This window comes from Papio anubis, chromosome 1 (assembly GCF_008728515.1).
Source record: "Papio anubis isolate 15944 chromosome 1, Panubis1.0, whole genome shotgun sequence".
Taxonomy (NCBI): domain Eukaryota; kingdom Metazoa; phylum Chordata; class Mammalia; order Primates; family Cercopithecidae; genus Papio; species Papio anubis.
Window position 1 is genome coordinate 30,454,863 of NC_044976.1, and position 16,705 is coordinate 30,471,567.

At 54.6% G+C, this 16,705-nt stretch overlaps 3 protein-coding genes and 1 long non-coding RNA gene across 7 annotated transcripts; 3 read left to right on the forward strand and 1 right to left on the reverse strand.

Moving 5' to 3' along the window:
* The first annotated feature begins 76 nt into the window (after positions 1-76).
* CCDC28B (coiled-coil domain containing 28B) lies at positions 77-7,059 on the forward strand. 2 transcript variants are annotated; one of them, XM_003891501.4, is made up of 6 exons: positions 77-2,408; positions 3,596-3,783; positions 5,549-5,715; positions 5,856-6,049; positions 6,270-6,292; positions 6,862-7,059. In XM_003891501.4, exons 2-6 carry the CDS (start codon positions 3,620-3,622, stop codon positions 6,914-6,916), a joined length of 603 nt encoding a protein of 200 aa, XP_003891550.1. In that variant the 5' UTR covers positions 77-2,408; positions 3,596-3,619; the 3' UTR covers positions 6,917-7,059. The 2 variants fall into 2 exon arrangements, with proteins under 2 accessions (XP_003891550.1, XP_021794574.1); XM_021938882.2 differs by lacking the exon at positions 6,862-7,059 and having other exon boundaries at positions 5,856-6,443.
* A 148-nt stretch (positions 7,060-7,207) lies between these two features.
* IQCC (IQ motif containing C) lies at positions 7,208-10,372 on the forward strand. 2 transcript variants are annotated; one of them, XM_021938860.2, is made up of 5 exons: positions 7,208-7,377; positions 7,804-7,947; positions 8,159-8,411; positions 8,653-8,771; positions 8,892-10,372. In XM_021938860.2, the coding sequence occupies exons 1-5, from the start codon at positions 7,291-7,293 to the stop codon at positions 9,765-9,767; spliced, it is 1,479 nt and encodes a 492-aa protein (XP_021794552.2). In that variant the 5' UTR covers positions 7,208-7,290; the 3' UTR covers positions 9,768-10,372. The 2 variants fall into 2 exon arrangements, with proteins under 2 accessions (XP_021794552.2, XP_021794564.2); XM_021938872.2 differs by lacking the exon at positions 7,804-7,947.
* Positions 10,373-10,485: 113 nt separating this feature from the next.
* DCDC2B (doublecortin domain containing 2B) lies at positions 10,486-16,423 on the forward strand. Its single transcript, XM_003891504.5, is given in 10 exon segments — positions 10,486-11,040; positions 12,928-12,979; positions 13,397-13,473; positions 13,706-13,837; positions 14,133-14,279; positions 14,397-14,436; positions 15,290-15,425; positions 15,943-15,989; positions 15,992-16,048; positions 16,304-16,423. Coding segments are annotated over 10 exon segments (1,050 nt in total). The 5' UTR covers positions 10,486-10,774; the 3' UTR covers positions 16,400-16,423.
* LOC103883229 lies at positions 15,177-16,304 on the reverse strand. 2 transcript variants are annotated; one of them, XR_004183905.1, is made up of 3 exons: positions 16,175-16,304; positions 15,640-15,720; positions 15,177-15,542 (listed from the first exon to the last, which is right to left on the reverse strand). It is a non-coding gene; the product is annotated as an uncharacterized LOC103883229 (long non-coding RNA). The 2 variants fall into 2 exon arrangements; XR_645398.3 differs by lacking the exon at positions 16,175-16,304 and having other exon boundaries at positions 15,640-16,057.
* Positions 16,424-16,705: the final 282 nt, after the last annotated feature.

Consider the following 16,705-nt stretch of genomic DNA (forward strand, 5'->3'; position numbering starts at 1 on the left):
TCTGGATCCGATCCATTCAGCCCCTTCCATCATCACTGGCTTGTCCGGTTCTGCTGCAGAGTGGCCATGGTGGTGCCCTGGTATCTTGCATGTTCCACAGTGCCTTCAAGCAGTCGCCACAGCCTCAGGACTGGCACATTCACTTGAGCTGCCTGAGTGGAGCCTTTGGGTAAAGTTGGCAGGACTCTTGCATCAGAGAGGATCACACACACAAATGAAAGTTTTCCCTGATCTGGGGGCTCACAGGCTAGTGAAGGGAAAAGGTACTTTTAGGTATAGACAGGTCAATGGTGTTGAGAGCAGAGAGGAGGCCCCTGCCCCCTTCAGCAAGGGGAGGGGGTGATACCTGGAATGGCCTGAACCAAAGGGCAGGGAGATGAATGTCATTTAGTGATGAAATGGTATAGCTGGGAAGCAGGTGCATGGGACGGGGAGAAGGGGTGAGGCTGGGCCCAGAGTCTGGGTACCAGGTTAAGGAATGTGGGCTAGATCCAGAGGGTGGGGGATGGGGGTGGCAACTGAAGGTGTTTCAGTAGGAAATTGATAGGCTCCAGGAGTAAGGCAAAAGGCATGGAGCCAGGTATAGGCCAGTTGAGGCCCAGGTTAAGAGGGGTGGACACTCATCACTGCTATTTGGGTCTGTGCTATGGGTAGGCTCCTATAGCCCTGGCCTGCCCAAAGGAATGCACAGGGGCCTCTTAATTGTATGCATTCCTTAAGGAGAGCACATTCTTTGTTCAGTTTTTACACCCCTCATTTACCCACCTCAAGCCTGAGACTCCTATATGGGAGATGTTCTGGTGGCCTCACCCAGCACCCTGTTCTCTCTGGGTCCTGGGTTGGTCTGGCATAAAGGATGATATGTGCTGAATGCCCAGGAAATGGCAGAGACAACCCACATGCCCTTCCCTCCAGGCGTCCATAAATAGATCTGTCCACACTGGCTGTGACAGTCCCAGCAGAGCCTCTGACCCTTCTAGCTGGGTCCTGATACATGTTTTCTGTGCTGGCCATGTTATTTCCAGTCGCAGATCCTCTGGAGGGTTAGGCGGGTGCCGCCCCAACTCTTGGAGATTCCAAGCAAAGCAGCTCTGATAAGGAGGTTTCTGACCCCCCAGTGAAGCAGCTGAGGATGGGAACCAGAGGGGTGCTCCCTCTGCCAGCAGCATTACCATTACCATTACCATTACTCTAGCAGCTCCGGTGGGGAAGGAGAGGGATTTCCGTTGTCCCCAGTCTGGCCCCCTGGTTATTGAAAAAGTTCAGAATTACTCTCTCCCCTTGTGGAGTGGTCTGAGTGTTGGGAGTACCCAGGAAGAAGCCCTGAGCAGGTGCCCTCAGGAACAGTGCCCATGGCTCCCCACATCAGCCAGAGGCCCAACCCCGGGAAGCCTCTGTGGGGGCTCCTGCCCAGGGATGGGGAAGGCAGGCTGGGTGGCTGTGTGCACTGCCCTGGGCCAGCTCACTTGAGCCTGCTGAGCCGCCTAGCCAAACATGAGCCTCTCTCCTGTTGCATCAGATGCTGCTCTGGGGACCTGCGCCAGGAGCCTCTGCCAGGGCTTTAAATAGCTGCCCCCATTGATCCGGCTGCAGGCAGCAGAAGCCACACTGGGTCAGCCTCCATCAAGCGCTCAGGTTTCCCTGAGGACTGGAGTCAAGTGCCAGGGAATCGCGTGGTCTTCCCTATGACCTGGTGCTCCCCTCACCTGTCTCCGGGGCCTGGAGGGTGGGGAGGACTCTTGTCACTTCATCTGCAGCAAAATACAGCCCCCACCACCTACCAGAGAAAACCGTCTGGCATTGCAGGGAGAGGGGGTTTGCCTTCAAAAGACTGTTGCTTACTTTCAGTAGAATGGGGAATGACACTGATATCTTCCTTAAGGGTTGTTATAGGGATGAAATGTACGTAAAGTGCTCAACAGGGCACTGGACTCACTCCATTGATGGCTGTCTTTGCTCGAAGTGTCTTCCTGATGCTGCTGCTGCTGCTGCTTGTGCTTTTTCTATGCTTACATTCTCTTTCTCTCTCTCTCTCTCTCTCTCTGTCTCTGTCTCTCCTCTCCCCCGCCCCACCCACTTTCTGACAAAGCCACCACCATTTTGTAAGGAACTGTAGCTTCTCTCTGAAACTGCCGGGAAAGGGAAAATCTTTTTAAAATAGCCATCACACAACTAACAGGGTCCCCAGGGTTCAGGTGGGGAGGTGAGGTCGAGTGAGAGGAACGGCTTAGCAGACGCGGGGATGCTCCTCCCTTCTCACCCCTCCGAGCTAAGGAGAAGGTCACTTTCTCTTTAAATGCAAATGAACTCCCTCCAGCTTAGCTTTCACCCGGTGGTGTTCCCGGGAGGAGAGGGCGGAGGGCAGAGGGACCTTGCACCGAAGCATCCTCGAGACCCCAAACCTCCAGGTCAGTAGCCCCCTGAGAGAGTGAGGGCGGGGGCGGAATGACGCGGGTCTGACGCTCCGTCTTCGAGCGCGGCTCCGGAGCTGAGCGATGAGTTTGGCACATGGCTTTGGAGCCCGGGCGTGGGAAATAGATCCCCGGTCGCCCCAGCTGCTCCTGGGGAGCACGGGCTCCGGCTCCAGTTCTTCTATCAAGTCCCTAATTGGGTCAAGCTGCTGCAGGGAGAGGCAAAGGATGCGCTCCTGTCTCCCGTCCCCACACCCGCAGACCCCGTCGGTGCCAGCCAGCTATGTGCCAGTGTAAATGCTTAAGCGCCACCCATCCCCACCGCCACCCCCAGTCCCAGAATTCGGAGTTAGGCTTGGTAGCAGCAGCCTGGAGTGAGACCCCCAGAGGAGGGGACCCCAGCCGACCAGAGGCTTGGGGAGCGGGGCTGGACCGGGGACCGCGGAGCAGCCCAGCCACAGGCACAGCCTTTGTCGGAGGCCCAGGCAGCCAGGGGCCGACCACCCAGCCCACCCTGGCTGCAGCTGAAGCCCAGCAGGGACTTTCCGACCGGGAAAAATGAAGCAGCTGGAAGCACACCCGGGGGAACTTCTGGGAGTCCCTAATGTTTTCGGTTGGGGGTGGGTGGAAAAGGAGGGATGCCGGTGTCTATGTGGGGGAAACCCACAATGAACCCTGCCCTGTGTGCCGCGGCTTCTCCTACAACTACCCCAGACTCTGGGGCCTTCCCAGACGCCCCCGCCCGCACCTTGTCCCCCTCCCATGCTGACAGGGTTTGTCAGCATCTGCTTAGGCCACTAATAAATAGAATGGGGCTTAGTTAAGACACCCCTAATCTGCAGCTCACCTCTGTCCTGTCTCCCACTACATTTCCTCTGCCAGCCCCGCCCCCCAGCCACGGGGACAGGAAGCCCCAGTAGCGCCAAGATAATTGTGTCTGGTCCCACCCTTTCAGGAGGGGCCTAGATTTTCAGGCTTAGGGGGAATTAGGGTGGGCCTTAGAAGGTCCTTCAAGTGTACACGATCCCAGCAGCAGCCACTGGCATCTGGCTCTGCCCCTACTGTACAGATGAGGGGACAAGCTGGAAAGTGCCATGTCCCTTCCCTGGTGCAGTTCTCAGGGATTTCTGGGTAAAGGGCTAACTCTGCCCCTGGCTATCTTTGTGGGGTTGCTTCCCTCCTAGGCCTGAGGCCCAGCCAGCACCCGAATGGATGACAAAAAGAAGAAACGGAGTCCCAAGCCCTGCCTGGCCCAGCCAGCCCAGGCCCCAGGCACACTACGCAGGGTCCCTGTGCCTACCAGCCACAGCGGCTCCTTGGCCCTAGGACTTCCTCATCTGCCATCCCCCAAGCAGCGGGCCAAGTTCAAGAGGTGGGTACAGAAGGGAAGCAAAGAAGAAGGGACCCCACCTCTGGGTTGCACTGTAGAGAGGAAGGCAAGGGGGGCCTCTGCCTTTAGTTCCTAAGCAATACTTGATGGCTTTCTGGAGCAGGCCCCTGAGCACTAAGAGCTCACTCAGACCCAGTCCCTACCCTCAGCTGTGTGCCAAAGGGCCAGGTGGGTCCCTGGGATCACATAGCGTGAGGATGCGCCTCAGAGGAGGGAGTGAGCAATTCTGCCAGAAAGTGAATGTTCCACGCTGAGAGGCTTACCTGGTATAAATATGGAAGAAAGCCATTACCTGAAAGGTTTCAGGAACCACAGGTGGTTTGGGGGCCCTGGAGTATCAGGGGACAGGAAATGGTGAGGGAATACCTGGGGGCACAATCTGAATTATCTGTTGAATTTTCTTTTATGATTGGGAGTTTGCATGCTGCCTTATAATGTGTCCGTGTTTGTTCCCCACTAAATACAATGTATTGTTTCTCCAGTTGTTCCAAATAAGACCACTGTGTTTCCCTGTGTTGCCTAAGAGGCATGAAGCTCAAGGCTGTGGGGAGAGTAGCAGGAAAGGCAACTGGGAAGGCATGAGGGCCAGACTGGCAGGGGCATTCAATTTTATCCTGAGAGCAGTGGAAATTTTAAGACAGTTTTTTCGGTTTATTGGTTTGGCTTGTTTTCTATGTATTTTTGTTTTTGTTTAAAACAGTTTTTAAATAGAAGAGGGTTGGCTGAGCATGGTGGCTCACGCGTGTAATCCCAGCACTTGGGGAGGTTGAGGCAGGCAGATCACCTGAGGTCAGGAGTTTGAGACCAGCTTGGTCAACATGGTGAAACTTCGTCTCTATTAAAAATACAAAAATTAGCAGGGCGTGGTGGTGGGCACCTATAATCCCATCTACTCAGGAGGCTGAGGCATGAGAATCGCTTGAACCCGGAAGGCAGAGGTTGCAGTGAACCACGATTGTGCCATTGCACTCCAGCCTGTGTGACAGTGAGACTCTGTCTCAAACAAACAAACAAACAAAATTTAATTTAAAAAAAAAAAGAAGAGGGCTGGGGGTGGTGGCTCACACCTGTAATCCTAGCACTCTGGGAGGCCGAGGCAGGTGGATGACCTGAGGTCAGGAGTTCGAGACCAGCCTGGCCAACATGGTGAAACCCCATCTCTACTAAAAATAAAAAAAATTAGCAGGGCGTAGTGGCAGGCATCTATAATCCCAGCTACTCGGGAGGCTGAGGCAAGAGAATCGCTTGAACCCAGGAGGCGAGGTTGCAGTGAGCCGAGATCGTGCCACTGCACTCCAGTCTGGGCAACAGAGACTCTGTCTCAAAAAAACAAAAAAAAAGAAGAGGGACAGAAAGATATTTTGGGAGGAGGTAAGATAGCCCTGGTGACAATAAGGGAGTAGCTGTCTCTACATACACTGAAGACTAGGGAGGATAAGTGACTGCCTCAGGGTCATAGAACAAATGAGTGAGGCACTCAGACAGGAACCCAGGGACCCCCTTTCAGGCACTGCTCTGGCTGTGTTATTAGCAGAAAAGACTTCTTTTGGACCTCTTCACGCCTCCTCACCCCTTCCCAGTGCCCAAGGGAGAACCATAAACTTATCCATTTATGCTAGTGAGTAGACGGGCGGATGAGTTAGTGCAGATGGGCAGGTAAATTAGTGCATAGGTAGATGGCACAAAAGGCCTGGAGGTGCCTGACTGTCCCCCACCCTGTGATCATGGTCATGTCCACCCCATCCAGAGTAGGCAAGGAGAAGTGCCGCCCAGTCCTGGCTGGAGGTGGAAGCGGCTCTGCAGGCACGCCCCTGCAGCACTCCTTTCTGACTGAGGTGACCGATGTCTATGAGATGGAGGGGGGACTCCTGAACCTGCTCAATGATTTCCACTCGGGCCGGCTGCAGGCCTTCGGTGAGTCCTGGGGGCTGGTGTCAGCGGGTCTGTGGATAGGGCTGGAGGGCCCAGTCCATGGGGCATGGCTGGGACCAGGATTTCAGGGTTCCAGGGTTCCAGGAATCTTTCCCAGGGTTCAGCCAGGGGCTTCATTCCAGGGAAGGAATGCTCCTTTGAGCAGCTGGAGCACGTTCGGGAGATGCAGGAGAAGCTGGCCCGGCTGCACTTTAGCCTGGATGTGTGTGGGGAGGAGGAGGACGATGAAGAGGAAGAGGATGGGGTCACTGAGGGGCTGCCAGAGGAGCAGAAGAAGACGATGGCTGACCGTAACCTGGACCAGCTGCTTAGCAATGTAGGTTCATGTCTGGGTGCTTTGGTTCCTGGGGGCACCAGGGGTGGAGGAGGTACATACTCCCAAAGCCATTCCTGGGCCCTGGGTGAAAAGGTGGGAGTGCATGGATCCAAGAGCTCTGGGCCCCTCAACCTCCCCAGAAGATAGCCCCCAGAGCATTGGGGATTTGGCCTGGTTCCCCTCCTAACAGAAGCCTCCCTTTTTCTCTTTGTTTTGATAGCTGGAAGACCTAAGTAATTCGATGTATCCTTTCCAAGGAACCCGTCTGTGTGTGTGTGTGTTCCTGAGAGGTCAGCTTCCTCCTCCCCAGCCCTCCAGGAGTATTCACACATAACCAACTTCCCCACCTCTTGCAGTCCTGTCAGATTTAGCCACAGACTGCCCGAACCCAGGTACAGGAATTTAGAATTTCCCCAAAATTAGAAGAAAAGTGGTTGCAGGGGATGTTTTACTACTGATCAAAATCTTTGTGAGTACTTTAGCTGATATCAGTCATGGCAAAGCTTGTGATGTCCTCCTATCCTTTCAGCATTTAACAATTATTTTTACTAATTTACACTACCACCTCACCTGGTCCTCAGTGAGAACAGAGCGCGAGTGCATGCGCGCACACCTGTGTGTCTGACCTGCACGATCTGGATGAAGAGAGGGGGTGAGAGAGGGCAGGCGGGGACTGCAACCTCAGTCCACAGACGGCCGAGACCCTCGTCCCCGGACCTTTGCACAGGTGAAGGAACTAAGCCTTTGCAGGATGGGAGACCAGGGTGGGAGGAAGGACTGGTCCAAAGCGCCACGATCCTTGACGGGCACAGCCAGAAGCTGCACCTGGCCGAGAACGCCGAGCCTGAGGAGCAGTCTGCTGCGTAGGTGTCCCACGCAGGCCCACACTGCCCCTCTCATTCTCTTCAAACTGTGACATTTTACGGACTCGGGCGGGTGTTCCGCGGCCCCCCAGGTGCTATGGGGGAGGGGGGCGTTGGATGGAATTAAACCAGAAAAGCAAGCAAGCGGCTCCGTGTCCTGCTTCCCCTCCTTGCGCCTTTCCTCCCGGCCTCCGCGGAGACAGCCCAGCGCCGCGTACCTTCAAGTACACATTGCGGCTGTGGGAGGGGGAGTCGGGGGCTGGGGCGACGCAGGTGCACCTGTCGCGAGGACGCCTCTACCCTGCACTGGAGGAGGTTGCCGTGGGGACGGCGGGGGCGGGGCCCACGCCCGCGCATGCTCAGGAACGACGCCGACTAATGACGCACTTCGCAGGCGCGCAGACCGCAGGGCCGTTGGGTTCCATGGAGGAAAAGCTGCTGGTTCGGAAGGTGTCGGCATTGCAGGTGCGAGGGCGGGCGCGGGGTGCACAGGATTTTTCCCTTAGGGAAATCATGGGGTCTCGTACCTGGACCTCCCAGCGAGACGCTGCCACGTTCAGTCCCCTAACCGCGCGCCAACCTCTGGAGATACCCTCCCCAACCGCGCTGAGGAAAGCTGGGACCCACGGACTCCCTGCCCTGCGCGCCCCCACTCCCACCACACGCTCGTGCGGGATCAGGGAAACGGGAAGAGCCTTAAGGCGAGGAGGGGCATCCAGTCCGGCATTCTCCCTCGAGCCCCCCGGAGTCCCAGCGCACAGTCCACCTATCCTTTCCCCGCCATCGGGTCGCCTCTTGCATTCGCCGGGACGACCTCTCCAGGACAGTCCTCCCTGATGCCCCCTCTCTTACCGTGATAAGAGACTTCTTTCCTCTCATTCTCCATACCAGGCCTGCGTCCGGGGCTTCTTGGTCCGACGCCAGTTCCAGAGCCTGCGAGCTGAGTATGAGGCGATTGTACGGGAGGTCGAGGGCGACCTGGGCACGCTTCAGTGGACCGAGGGCCGCATTCCCAGGCCGCGATTCCTCCCAGAGGTAGAACACACCTAGGAGAGAAGGGAAGGAGGGACTTGGGCAGGGTGGAACCCACCTTGTCCCGGTGACAAGCTTTTCTCACTGAAGAGGCAGTAGACCCACCTCTTCACACCCCACTCCTTAACCCTCAGCAACTTGTCTGCTAGATCGTGGTGCCCAGATACTTGAAAGGGTTTAACCCTAGGGCTGTCACATCTCTCTTGTTTCTCAGAAGGCAAAATCCCATCAGACCTGGAAAGCAGGAGACAGGGTAGCAAATCCAGAGCAGGGGCTGTGGAAGCACTTCCCATGTAAAGAGTCTGAGGGAGAGGCCACCTGGGAGGAGATGGTGCTGAAGAAGTCAGGAGAGAGCTCAGCAAATCAAGGAAGCGTCTGCAGAGATCACAGCTCCTGGCTTCAGATGGAGCAGAACAGGAAACCCAGCCAAGAGGAGACCAGAGACATGACAAGGATGGAGAATCCAGGTACCTCTCTGCCAAGATCAGGGCAAGCCCCTGACCCTCACTGTGCCTCAGCCTCCCCATCTGAAGAGTGAAAGGCTCGCGCTAGATAAGCTGCATCCCTTTCCCGTCTTCCCTCTGCCGGAATAGGGCCATCACATGGTTGGGCAGTGGTGGGAAAGGAGTTTCCAAAGTCTAAGGCTAGGCCATTTCCCAGGGTCTGCTCCCTCAAGGTTTTCTCCTTCCTTTCTTCCCTCCTTCACAGAAGCCACAGATTCAAGACTGCCCCACAGCCAACCTCAGCTTCAAGAACTTCAGTACCACTGCAGCCACTTGGCCATGGAATTGCTGTGGCTGCAACAGGCCATCAATAGCCGTAAGGAGGTAACACTACCCTGGAACTCTTTCAGAACATTTAGGGTCAAGGGTGGGGGTTTTGGGAGAGACCTCCTGCCATGCCCAAGCAGGCCTACTTGGTACAATGTATGTTCTCTCCCCCAACAGTACCTAATTCTCAAACAAACACTGAGATTCCCAGAGGCAGGCCCGATCAGAGAGGAGCCCAGTGTGTGCCCAGAACATGGGGAACAGACCTGTGAGAGGAACCAGTCACAACCGAGCGCACCACTGGAGGACCAGTCCTACAGAGATAGGACCGCTGGAGAGCCACCACTGGAGGACCAGTCCTACAGAGACAGGACCACTGGAGAGCGAGAACAGGAGAATGACTCCTGTCAGAGGGTCAAATCAGCCCACAGATCCCCAGGATGTTTGGCCACTACACAAAAAAACATTGCTGGGGCTAAGTGCAGAGAACCATGCTACAGCCGGTCTGGACCCCCATCAAACAGCCAGGCCTTGGGGGACAGGCTCACCAAAGGGCCAGATGATGGAAGACAGACTTTTGGAGGGACCTGCCTGCTACAGATGAAAATCCTGGAGGACCAGATTCCCAGAGGCTTAAAACCTAGGGACCATTGTCCCAGGAAGTCCAGGACACAGCTGTCTGCACTCTGTGAGGACGCAAATATTAAGGAGACGTCTCCCAGAAAACTAGACCACAAAGAGCCTGACTGCCGAACAGCCAGGACACAAGAGTTGGGCCTCTCGGGGGACCACATCATCTGGGATGGGACCTTGGCAGGGCCAGAGCATAGTGTCCTCGATCTCTGGAGGACTAAACCACCCAAAGGCCAGATCCCCACTGACAGAAGCTCCAGAGATGGAACCTCGTATGAGCCTAGTCACGAAGGACAAAAAAAGCAGAGGACTATACCATGGAGATCAAAGTCACCTGAGATCCTGTCTTCTACAGGGGCAGGCTGTACAGGAGAGGAACAGTGGAGGGACAGGCCATGGAAAACAGGACCACCTGGCTAGACCCTGAAGCCTGGAGAGGATCAAGTTCCAAAGGGAAATGCTATGAAAGGGCAGTGAGACAAGACCTTACCCTACCTCCCTGACCAGCTCTGCCTCCTGCTCCTGCCCCTGGCCATTGGTGGCTAGTAGGACCAAGAGAAGCTGGAGTAGAGAGCTGGCATGAGTATAGGGAAGCAGGAAGGACACGCTTTCAATGCCTGTGGCTCAATCCAAATTTGTTGATAAGGGGCCGGGCACAGTGACTCATGCCTGTAATCCCAGCACTTTGGGAGGCCAAGGCGAGTGGATCACCTGAGGTCAGGAGTTTGAGACTAGCCTGACCAACATGGTGAAATGAAACCCCATCTCAACTAAAAATACAAAAATTAGCCGAGTGTGGTGGCGCATGCTTGTAGTCCCAGCTACTCGGGAGGCTGAGGCAGGAGAATCTCTTGAACCCAGAAGGCAGAGGTTGCAGTGAGCCAAGATGATGCCACTGCACTCCAGCCTGGGCGACAGAGCGAGACATGGTCTCAAAAAAACAAAACAAATTTGTGGCTAAGGAGTTACCTAGGGGAAGTGGAATGGGAGACCTGTTGGGAATAAAGGTTTTTCTTAGATTCTGAGCCTGGCTGCTTTCATCTTCTGCTTCTGGCCAGGACAGACTCTGGGCCCTGCTGCTCACTTCCTACTGGCATGGGGCATTGACCCTGGAGCCAGCTGGGAGCCATGGCCCAGGAACAGATCTAGCCATCCTCCTTAGGGAACAGCTCCCAAAGCTGATCCCCCATTGAACTCAGCCTTGTGCTTTAGAGTGGCAAGGAGGCTCTGGAGAGTAAGGTAACACCTATGTTTAAGTATGATCTCCCCAGGGCAGATTGGATCAAACCCTGAATGCAGATAAATGCTCCTGCCACAGTCTCCCTCTGCCTTCATGGGTGAGAGGGCAGGACTCCACCTCTGATTGGCAATGTTCCCAGCCCTTGGTTGCCTGGCAACAGCTCTGTGTCTCTGATTGAGGATACACTATGGCAGGTGGCAGTCCAGCAGCCAAGAGGGTAGTGGTGTACCGGAATGGAGACCCCTTCTTCCCAGGCTCCCAGCTGGTGGTGAGTCAACGTCGCTTCCCCACCATGGAGGCTTTCCTCCGCGAGGTGACATCAGCTGTGCAGGCCCCGCTGGCTGTGCGTGCCCTCTACACACCTTGTCATGGCCACCCTGTCACCAGCCTGGCAGACTTGAAGAACAGAGGGCAGTATGTGGCCGCTGGATTTGAACGATTCTACAAGCTCCAGTGAGTGGGCTGGGGCCGTTCAAAGAGCCTAGCAAGGGAGGTAATGGCAAGAGCGTGTATTCAGTACCTACCATGTATGTACCAGCATGTTACTGGTACTAACTGAAGTCTATGTCGGGGGTGGGGGGTGGTTTTGCCTCCATTAGAAAGGGAAAACACACAGAAAACCTGCCTAAGAATACACAACAAATAGCTGAACTGAAATTCAAATAGAATTCTGTGTGTTATTAATGTTTATGCCCATCACAGCCAAGATCAGCCTGTGGGAAGACCACTGCCCCACAGGGTGAGCCCCTTTTTCCAAAAGCTCTTCTTGCTTGGACTCCCTATCACTGAACACTCTAAATCCGCCCATCCATTCCTCCCCACTGTGCTTAGGCACCCCAGACTCTCCTGTTAGGCTAGGGTCATCCCCCATTGCAGGAGAAGACTGTCTTCCAGGGTGGGAGAAGAATTTGAGTACCTGAGTCTCTGACTCACGTCTGGCTTCCAGGTCCTATGCTTAGCTCTCAGCTGAGGTCGCTTACTATAGTGCAAGGATCAAGGGGGGGTGGGAAGCGGCTGGGCGTGGTGGCTCACGCCTGTAATCCTAACACTTTGGGAGGCCGAGGCGGGTGTAGCACCTGAGGTCAGGAGTTCGAGACCATCCTGGCCAACATGGTGAAACTCTGTCTCTACTAAAAATATAAAAATTGGCCAGGCGCTGTGGCTCACGCCTGTAATCCCAGCACTTTGGGAGGCCAGGGCAGGCAGATCACCTGAGGTCAAGAGCTCAAGACCAGCCTGACCAACATGGAGAAACCCCATCTCTACTAAAAATACAAAATTAGCCAGGTGTGGTGGTACAGTAATCCAGCTGCTCGGGAGGCTGAGGCAGGAGAATCGCTTGAACCCGGGAGGCAGAGGTTGCAGAGCCAAGATTGCGCCACTGCACTCCAGCCTGGGCAACAAGGGTGAAACTCCATTTCAAAAAAAAAAAGAGCCAGGCCTGGTAGCACATACCTGTAATCACAGCTACTCAGGAGGCTGAAGAAGGAGAATCACTTGAACCCAGGAGGCAGAGGTTGCAGTGAGCTGAGATCGCACCACTGTACTCCAGCCTGAGGGACAAAGTAAGACTCTGTCAAAAGAAAAAATAAAAGGCCAGTGGAGGGAAGCTAGGTAGACTTAGAATCTAGGCTTCATTCCTTGTGTGACTTTAGGCAAGTCACTTATTTCTTGAAGTCTCATACAAAATGGAGATAAAACAACCTATCTCATGAATGAATGAAAGAACATTCTTAGGATATAGCAGGATGCATAATACACCAGTTTCTAGTTTCTCTTGACTTTTTTTTGTTTTTTGTTTTTTTGAGATAGGGTCTTGCTCTGTCACCCAGGCTGGAGTGCAGTGCAGTGGCGTGATCATGGCTCACTGCAGCCTCGAACTCCAATCCTCCTGCCTCAGCCTCCCAAGTAGCTGGGGCCACACGTGCATGCCACCATACCTGGCTAATTTTTGGTTTTGTTTTTGTTAGCAATGAGGTTGTCCAGGCTGGTCTCAAACTCCTGGGCTCATGTGATCCTCCTGTCTCAGCCTCCCAAAGAGCTGGGATTACAGGTGTGAGCCACCATGCCCAGCCCTCTTGACCTTTAATCTCACGGTTAGTATTGAGACCCCAGTCTGGATTTCCAGACTTACCCAGCACTTACCCAGCCAACACGTGAACACTCAAGGAGTCCCAGGGCAGGTTCAAGTGCCAACATCTGTTACTGGACTGAGATAACTGCCACTATTCCATGGGGAGGGGTATCTGGTGAGCTGTGCCCCAACCCAACACTGACATCTGCCAGGCTATTGAGGCCTCAGGCTCCATGAGATGACCTGTGACCTATCTGCCCTTTCAGCTATTCACCTCATGGAGGGAAGGATCCAGGTGGGAAGAGCTGCAGACTACGAGTGAGTCCGGGGGAACCTGTGCCCCAGCCCCTGTCTTCCCACTCCTAGAACTGCCCCCAATTTGGTCTGGGAAGTCAGGGAAGCAGCAGGATCTGCCAGTTCCATGGGGGGTACTTTGGAGCCAGCTACTATCCTTCCTGGGGTGTGGGACTTCAAGACACTATTTCTTCTGTCCCAGCCTTTATCTCCACACTGGGGTCCCCAAAGGAAAGAGGAAGCTGTGAAACACAGATTAGGGGAGGGGTGGTTAGAATGTGACTTAGGGAACATCGAAGCACCTTTTGGTGAAAGGTGTGACCTGTCTTATTCCTCCTTGCCCCCATCTGGTTCCGGCCCCCTCACTCCACACCTTGGATGGACCCACCCCTAACCAAAGGCCCCGACTCTCCTGATTTGGAGGCCTGATTTGGGTTTCAGGGTCCTCCCGTGACTCGCCACTTGTGTGATGGGGCCGTTGGACAGTGGCTGCCTGCAGGTGCTCCCTGCTATATTCAGTGAGTGCCAGTGTCGGGGAGCAAGGGCATCAATTTTTGTTTTTGTGAGACCAAGAAAATGGTGTTGAGTTTGTTCCAGGAGCCTCTGGCTACTGTTGGGAATATAGGAGTCCAGCATGCTTGATGGGTGAAAAGAGACCAGTGTTATGGTTATTGCTGGCCCTGTGCCACCCTTTGCCTCACATGTAGGGACTCCTGGGGACACTCCCCCTTACCAGGCTTTTTGTCTCAGTGTGTTCAGGAATGGGGACCTGGTAAGTCCCCCATTTAGTATGAAGCTGTCCCAGGCTGCCAGCCAGGACTGGGAAACTGTGTTGAAGCTCCTGACTGAGAAGGTCAAGTTGCAGAGTGGGGCTGTGTGCAAGTGAGTATGGGGACTGGGAGGGCCCAAAAGTCCCCAAAGAGAGCCTCCCCACTGGCTTCAGCTGTGACTGAGGATGAAGAGGCAAAAGGAAAGCACATTCCCCAATATGGGACTTCCCCCTATGCCACTGGGAGAGGGCCCTCTGCCCAGCCCTCAGAGACAGGGTAGAGCCTGGGTGACTGGTGCCCAGAGGCCAGTGGGCACCTTGGAATAGCTGCACCCACCCCCTCAGTCTGCTGAATGTGAAGAAGCATTGAGTCTACCAGCCCTTATCCTGCTTACCTCTGTCTCCCAGACTCTGCACCCTGGAGGGGCTCCCACTGTCAGCACGGGAGGAGCTAGTAACTGGCCATTACTATGTGGCTGTCGGAGAGGATGAGTTCAAGGACCTTCCCTATCTGGAGCTGCTGGTGCCCTGCCCCTCCCTGCCCAGGGGCTGCTGGTATGTATGTGGGAGGTGGAGGGGTAACAGGCCAGGCAGAGGAAGCCACCCTCTGGGTCTGTGTGCTCTGACTCTATGCCCTCTGCCCACGACAAGCCTTTCCTTTTGTCATTGTAGGCATCCTCCAGGCTCGAAGTGTAGGCCCCACATGCAGGGGGTAGGTGACGCAGGGGACAATGAGGGGTGAGAAGGGAGGGGAGTGACTGGCTGACAACTCTCCTGGCACAGGCTCTGATCTTATTTCACTGCATCCTCTCTTTTTTTCTTTTATTTTAAATATAGAGATGAGTCTCACGATATTGCATAGGCTGGTCTTGAACTCCTGGGCTGAAGCAATCCTCCCACCTTGGCCTCCCAAAGTGCTGAGATTTTACTGTGCCTGGCCTGCATCTTCTTAATAATCTTTTTTTTTTTTTTTTTTTTTTTTGAGACAGTTTTGCTCTTGTTGCTCAGGCTGGAGTACAATAGCACTATCTCAGCTCACTGCAACCTCCACCTCCCGGGTTCAAGCTATTCTCCTGCTTCAGCCTCCCGAGTAGCTGGGATTACAGGCATGTGCCACCACACCCAGCTAATCTTTTTTTTTTCTTTTTTTTTTTTTTTGAGACGGAGTCTCGCTTTGTTGCCCATGCTGGAGTGCAGTGGCGTTCAATCTTGGCTCACTGCCATCTCCACCTCCCAGGTTCACACCACTTTCCTGCCTCAGCCTCCCGAGTAGCTGGAACTACAGGTACCCGCCACCATGCCCAGCTAATTTTTTTTTGTATTTTTAGTAGAGACAGGGTTTCACCGTGTTAGCCAGGATGGTCTAGATCTCCTGACTTCATGATCCACCTGCCTCAGCCTCCCAAAGGGCTGGATGAGAGGCATGAGCCACTGTGTCCAGACACACCCTGCTAATTTTTTAAATTTTTAGTAGAGGCAGGGTTTCCCCATGTTGGTCAGGCTGGGGAGTAGGAAAGGTAAGAATGGCCAGCAACCAGGGTCCAAGCCCAGTGTCCCTTCTCTAGGCCCAAGGCCACAGGGCCCAGGTAACCCAGTCCTCTCCAAAGGAACCAGACGGAATTAAGCCATCCACTTTCTATGCCAGACCCCAGCAGACCATTCAGCCAAGAAGCAAGCTCCCCATACTTTCATTCCCATCAGGTGAGGGGTCCCTGGGGCTCAGGCCCTTCTCAGCTGCCTTTTGACAGTGACATGGATTGGTCCCTGCTGTTGTTAGGGATGTCCATGGGAGCAGAATGCCCACACACAAAGCTGGCACTGAAAAAAAAAAAAAAAGATAAAGGAGTCTGAGCCTACTCTGACTCAGGAGACTGCCTGTTAAAAAAAAAAAAAAAAAAAAAAGGCTGGTCCTAACCTCATCATAACTGTCTCCAGCTCCCCCCATCTGTATATCCTGTTCCTTCTTCACAGGGCCTCATCACACGAAAAGAAGCGCCTGGAAAGGACAGTGCTTAAAGCGATGAGACTTCAGGGGTGGGATCTAGAGGGGATGGGGGTGGGACCAAAGGCCCACCTCTCACTTCCCTGCCATCCTGGGAGGTGGTGGGGAATGCAGAACCAGGTTCAGGGGAGGGAAAGGGGCTGGCATGAAGGTCCAGGGCAGGAATGCTGAGGGCTCTTCAGCCTGGGCATCACCCAGTGCTGCCTCCCTCTTTAGGAGTTACAGGAGTATATGGAGCTCCCCACCCAAGGAAGGAGAAAGCGGGGGCGCCCAGGAAGTAGCAGATGATGAAGACACCCAGACAGAGGAGCCCTTGGATCAGGTAAGCTGTTGGATCAGGGAACAGTATGTTGGGATGGGAGGAGCTCTGAGCTGGAAACTGGCAGCCCTGGGCCAGAGGAACAGTTCTCCCTTGTGACTGAAGGTAAATGATCTCCCAACTTCCTACCTTGTTACATGAGGAAGCAGTTCCTAATTTCCAGTTTCTTTCTTCCTTGGGGTCGGGGACCTCATGGCTGAGAGCTAGAGGCTGGCCATACTCACGGCTCCATTCTGTGTGGCCTTCCACCTCCTCCAGAGGGCAGCACAGATAGCGGAAGAGGCCCTGTCCCTGGAAAACCAGCCTGGGGCTGGGGCTGCTATCTCAGCCTCAGCCCCAGCTCTGCCATCTTGAGAGCCAGCAGCTCCAGAGGGGAACTGGGGACCACCACTCTGGCCACCTTTTGTCCTCAGCCTCCAGCAGCTTGTTCCTCAGGAGCCAGCACCTCCCCTGGGCTCACAGGGTACACTGCGGCCTCCTCAGCCCTCCCAGTTCTCCTGTTCCTAAACGCACAGCCCAGCCTTCCCTTCCTCTGAGCAGAGCAGCCCTGGCTTGGGGCTCTTTCCTTATGGAATTCTCTAGCCACAGAAAGGAGTAGCTGACTGAGCCTGGGGGACAGGCTACAAACGGGGGAGCGGGTTTGTCACAATAAAAGAATCT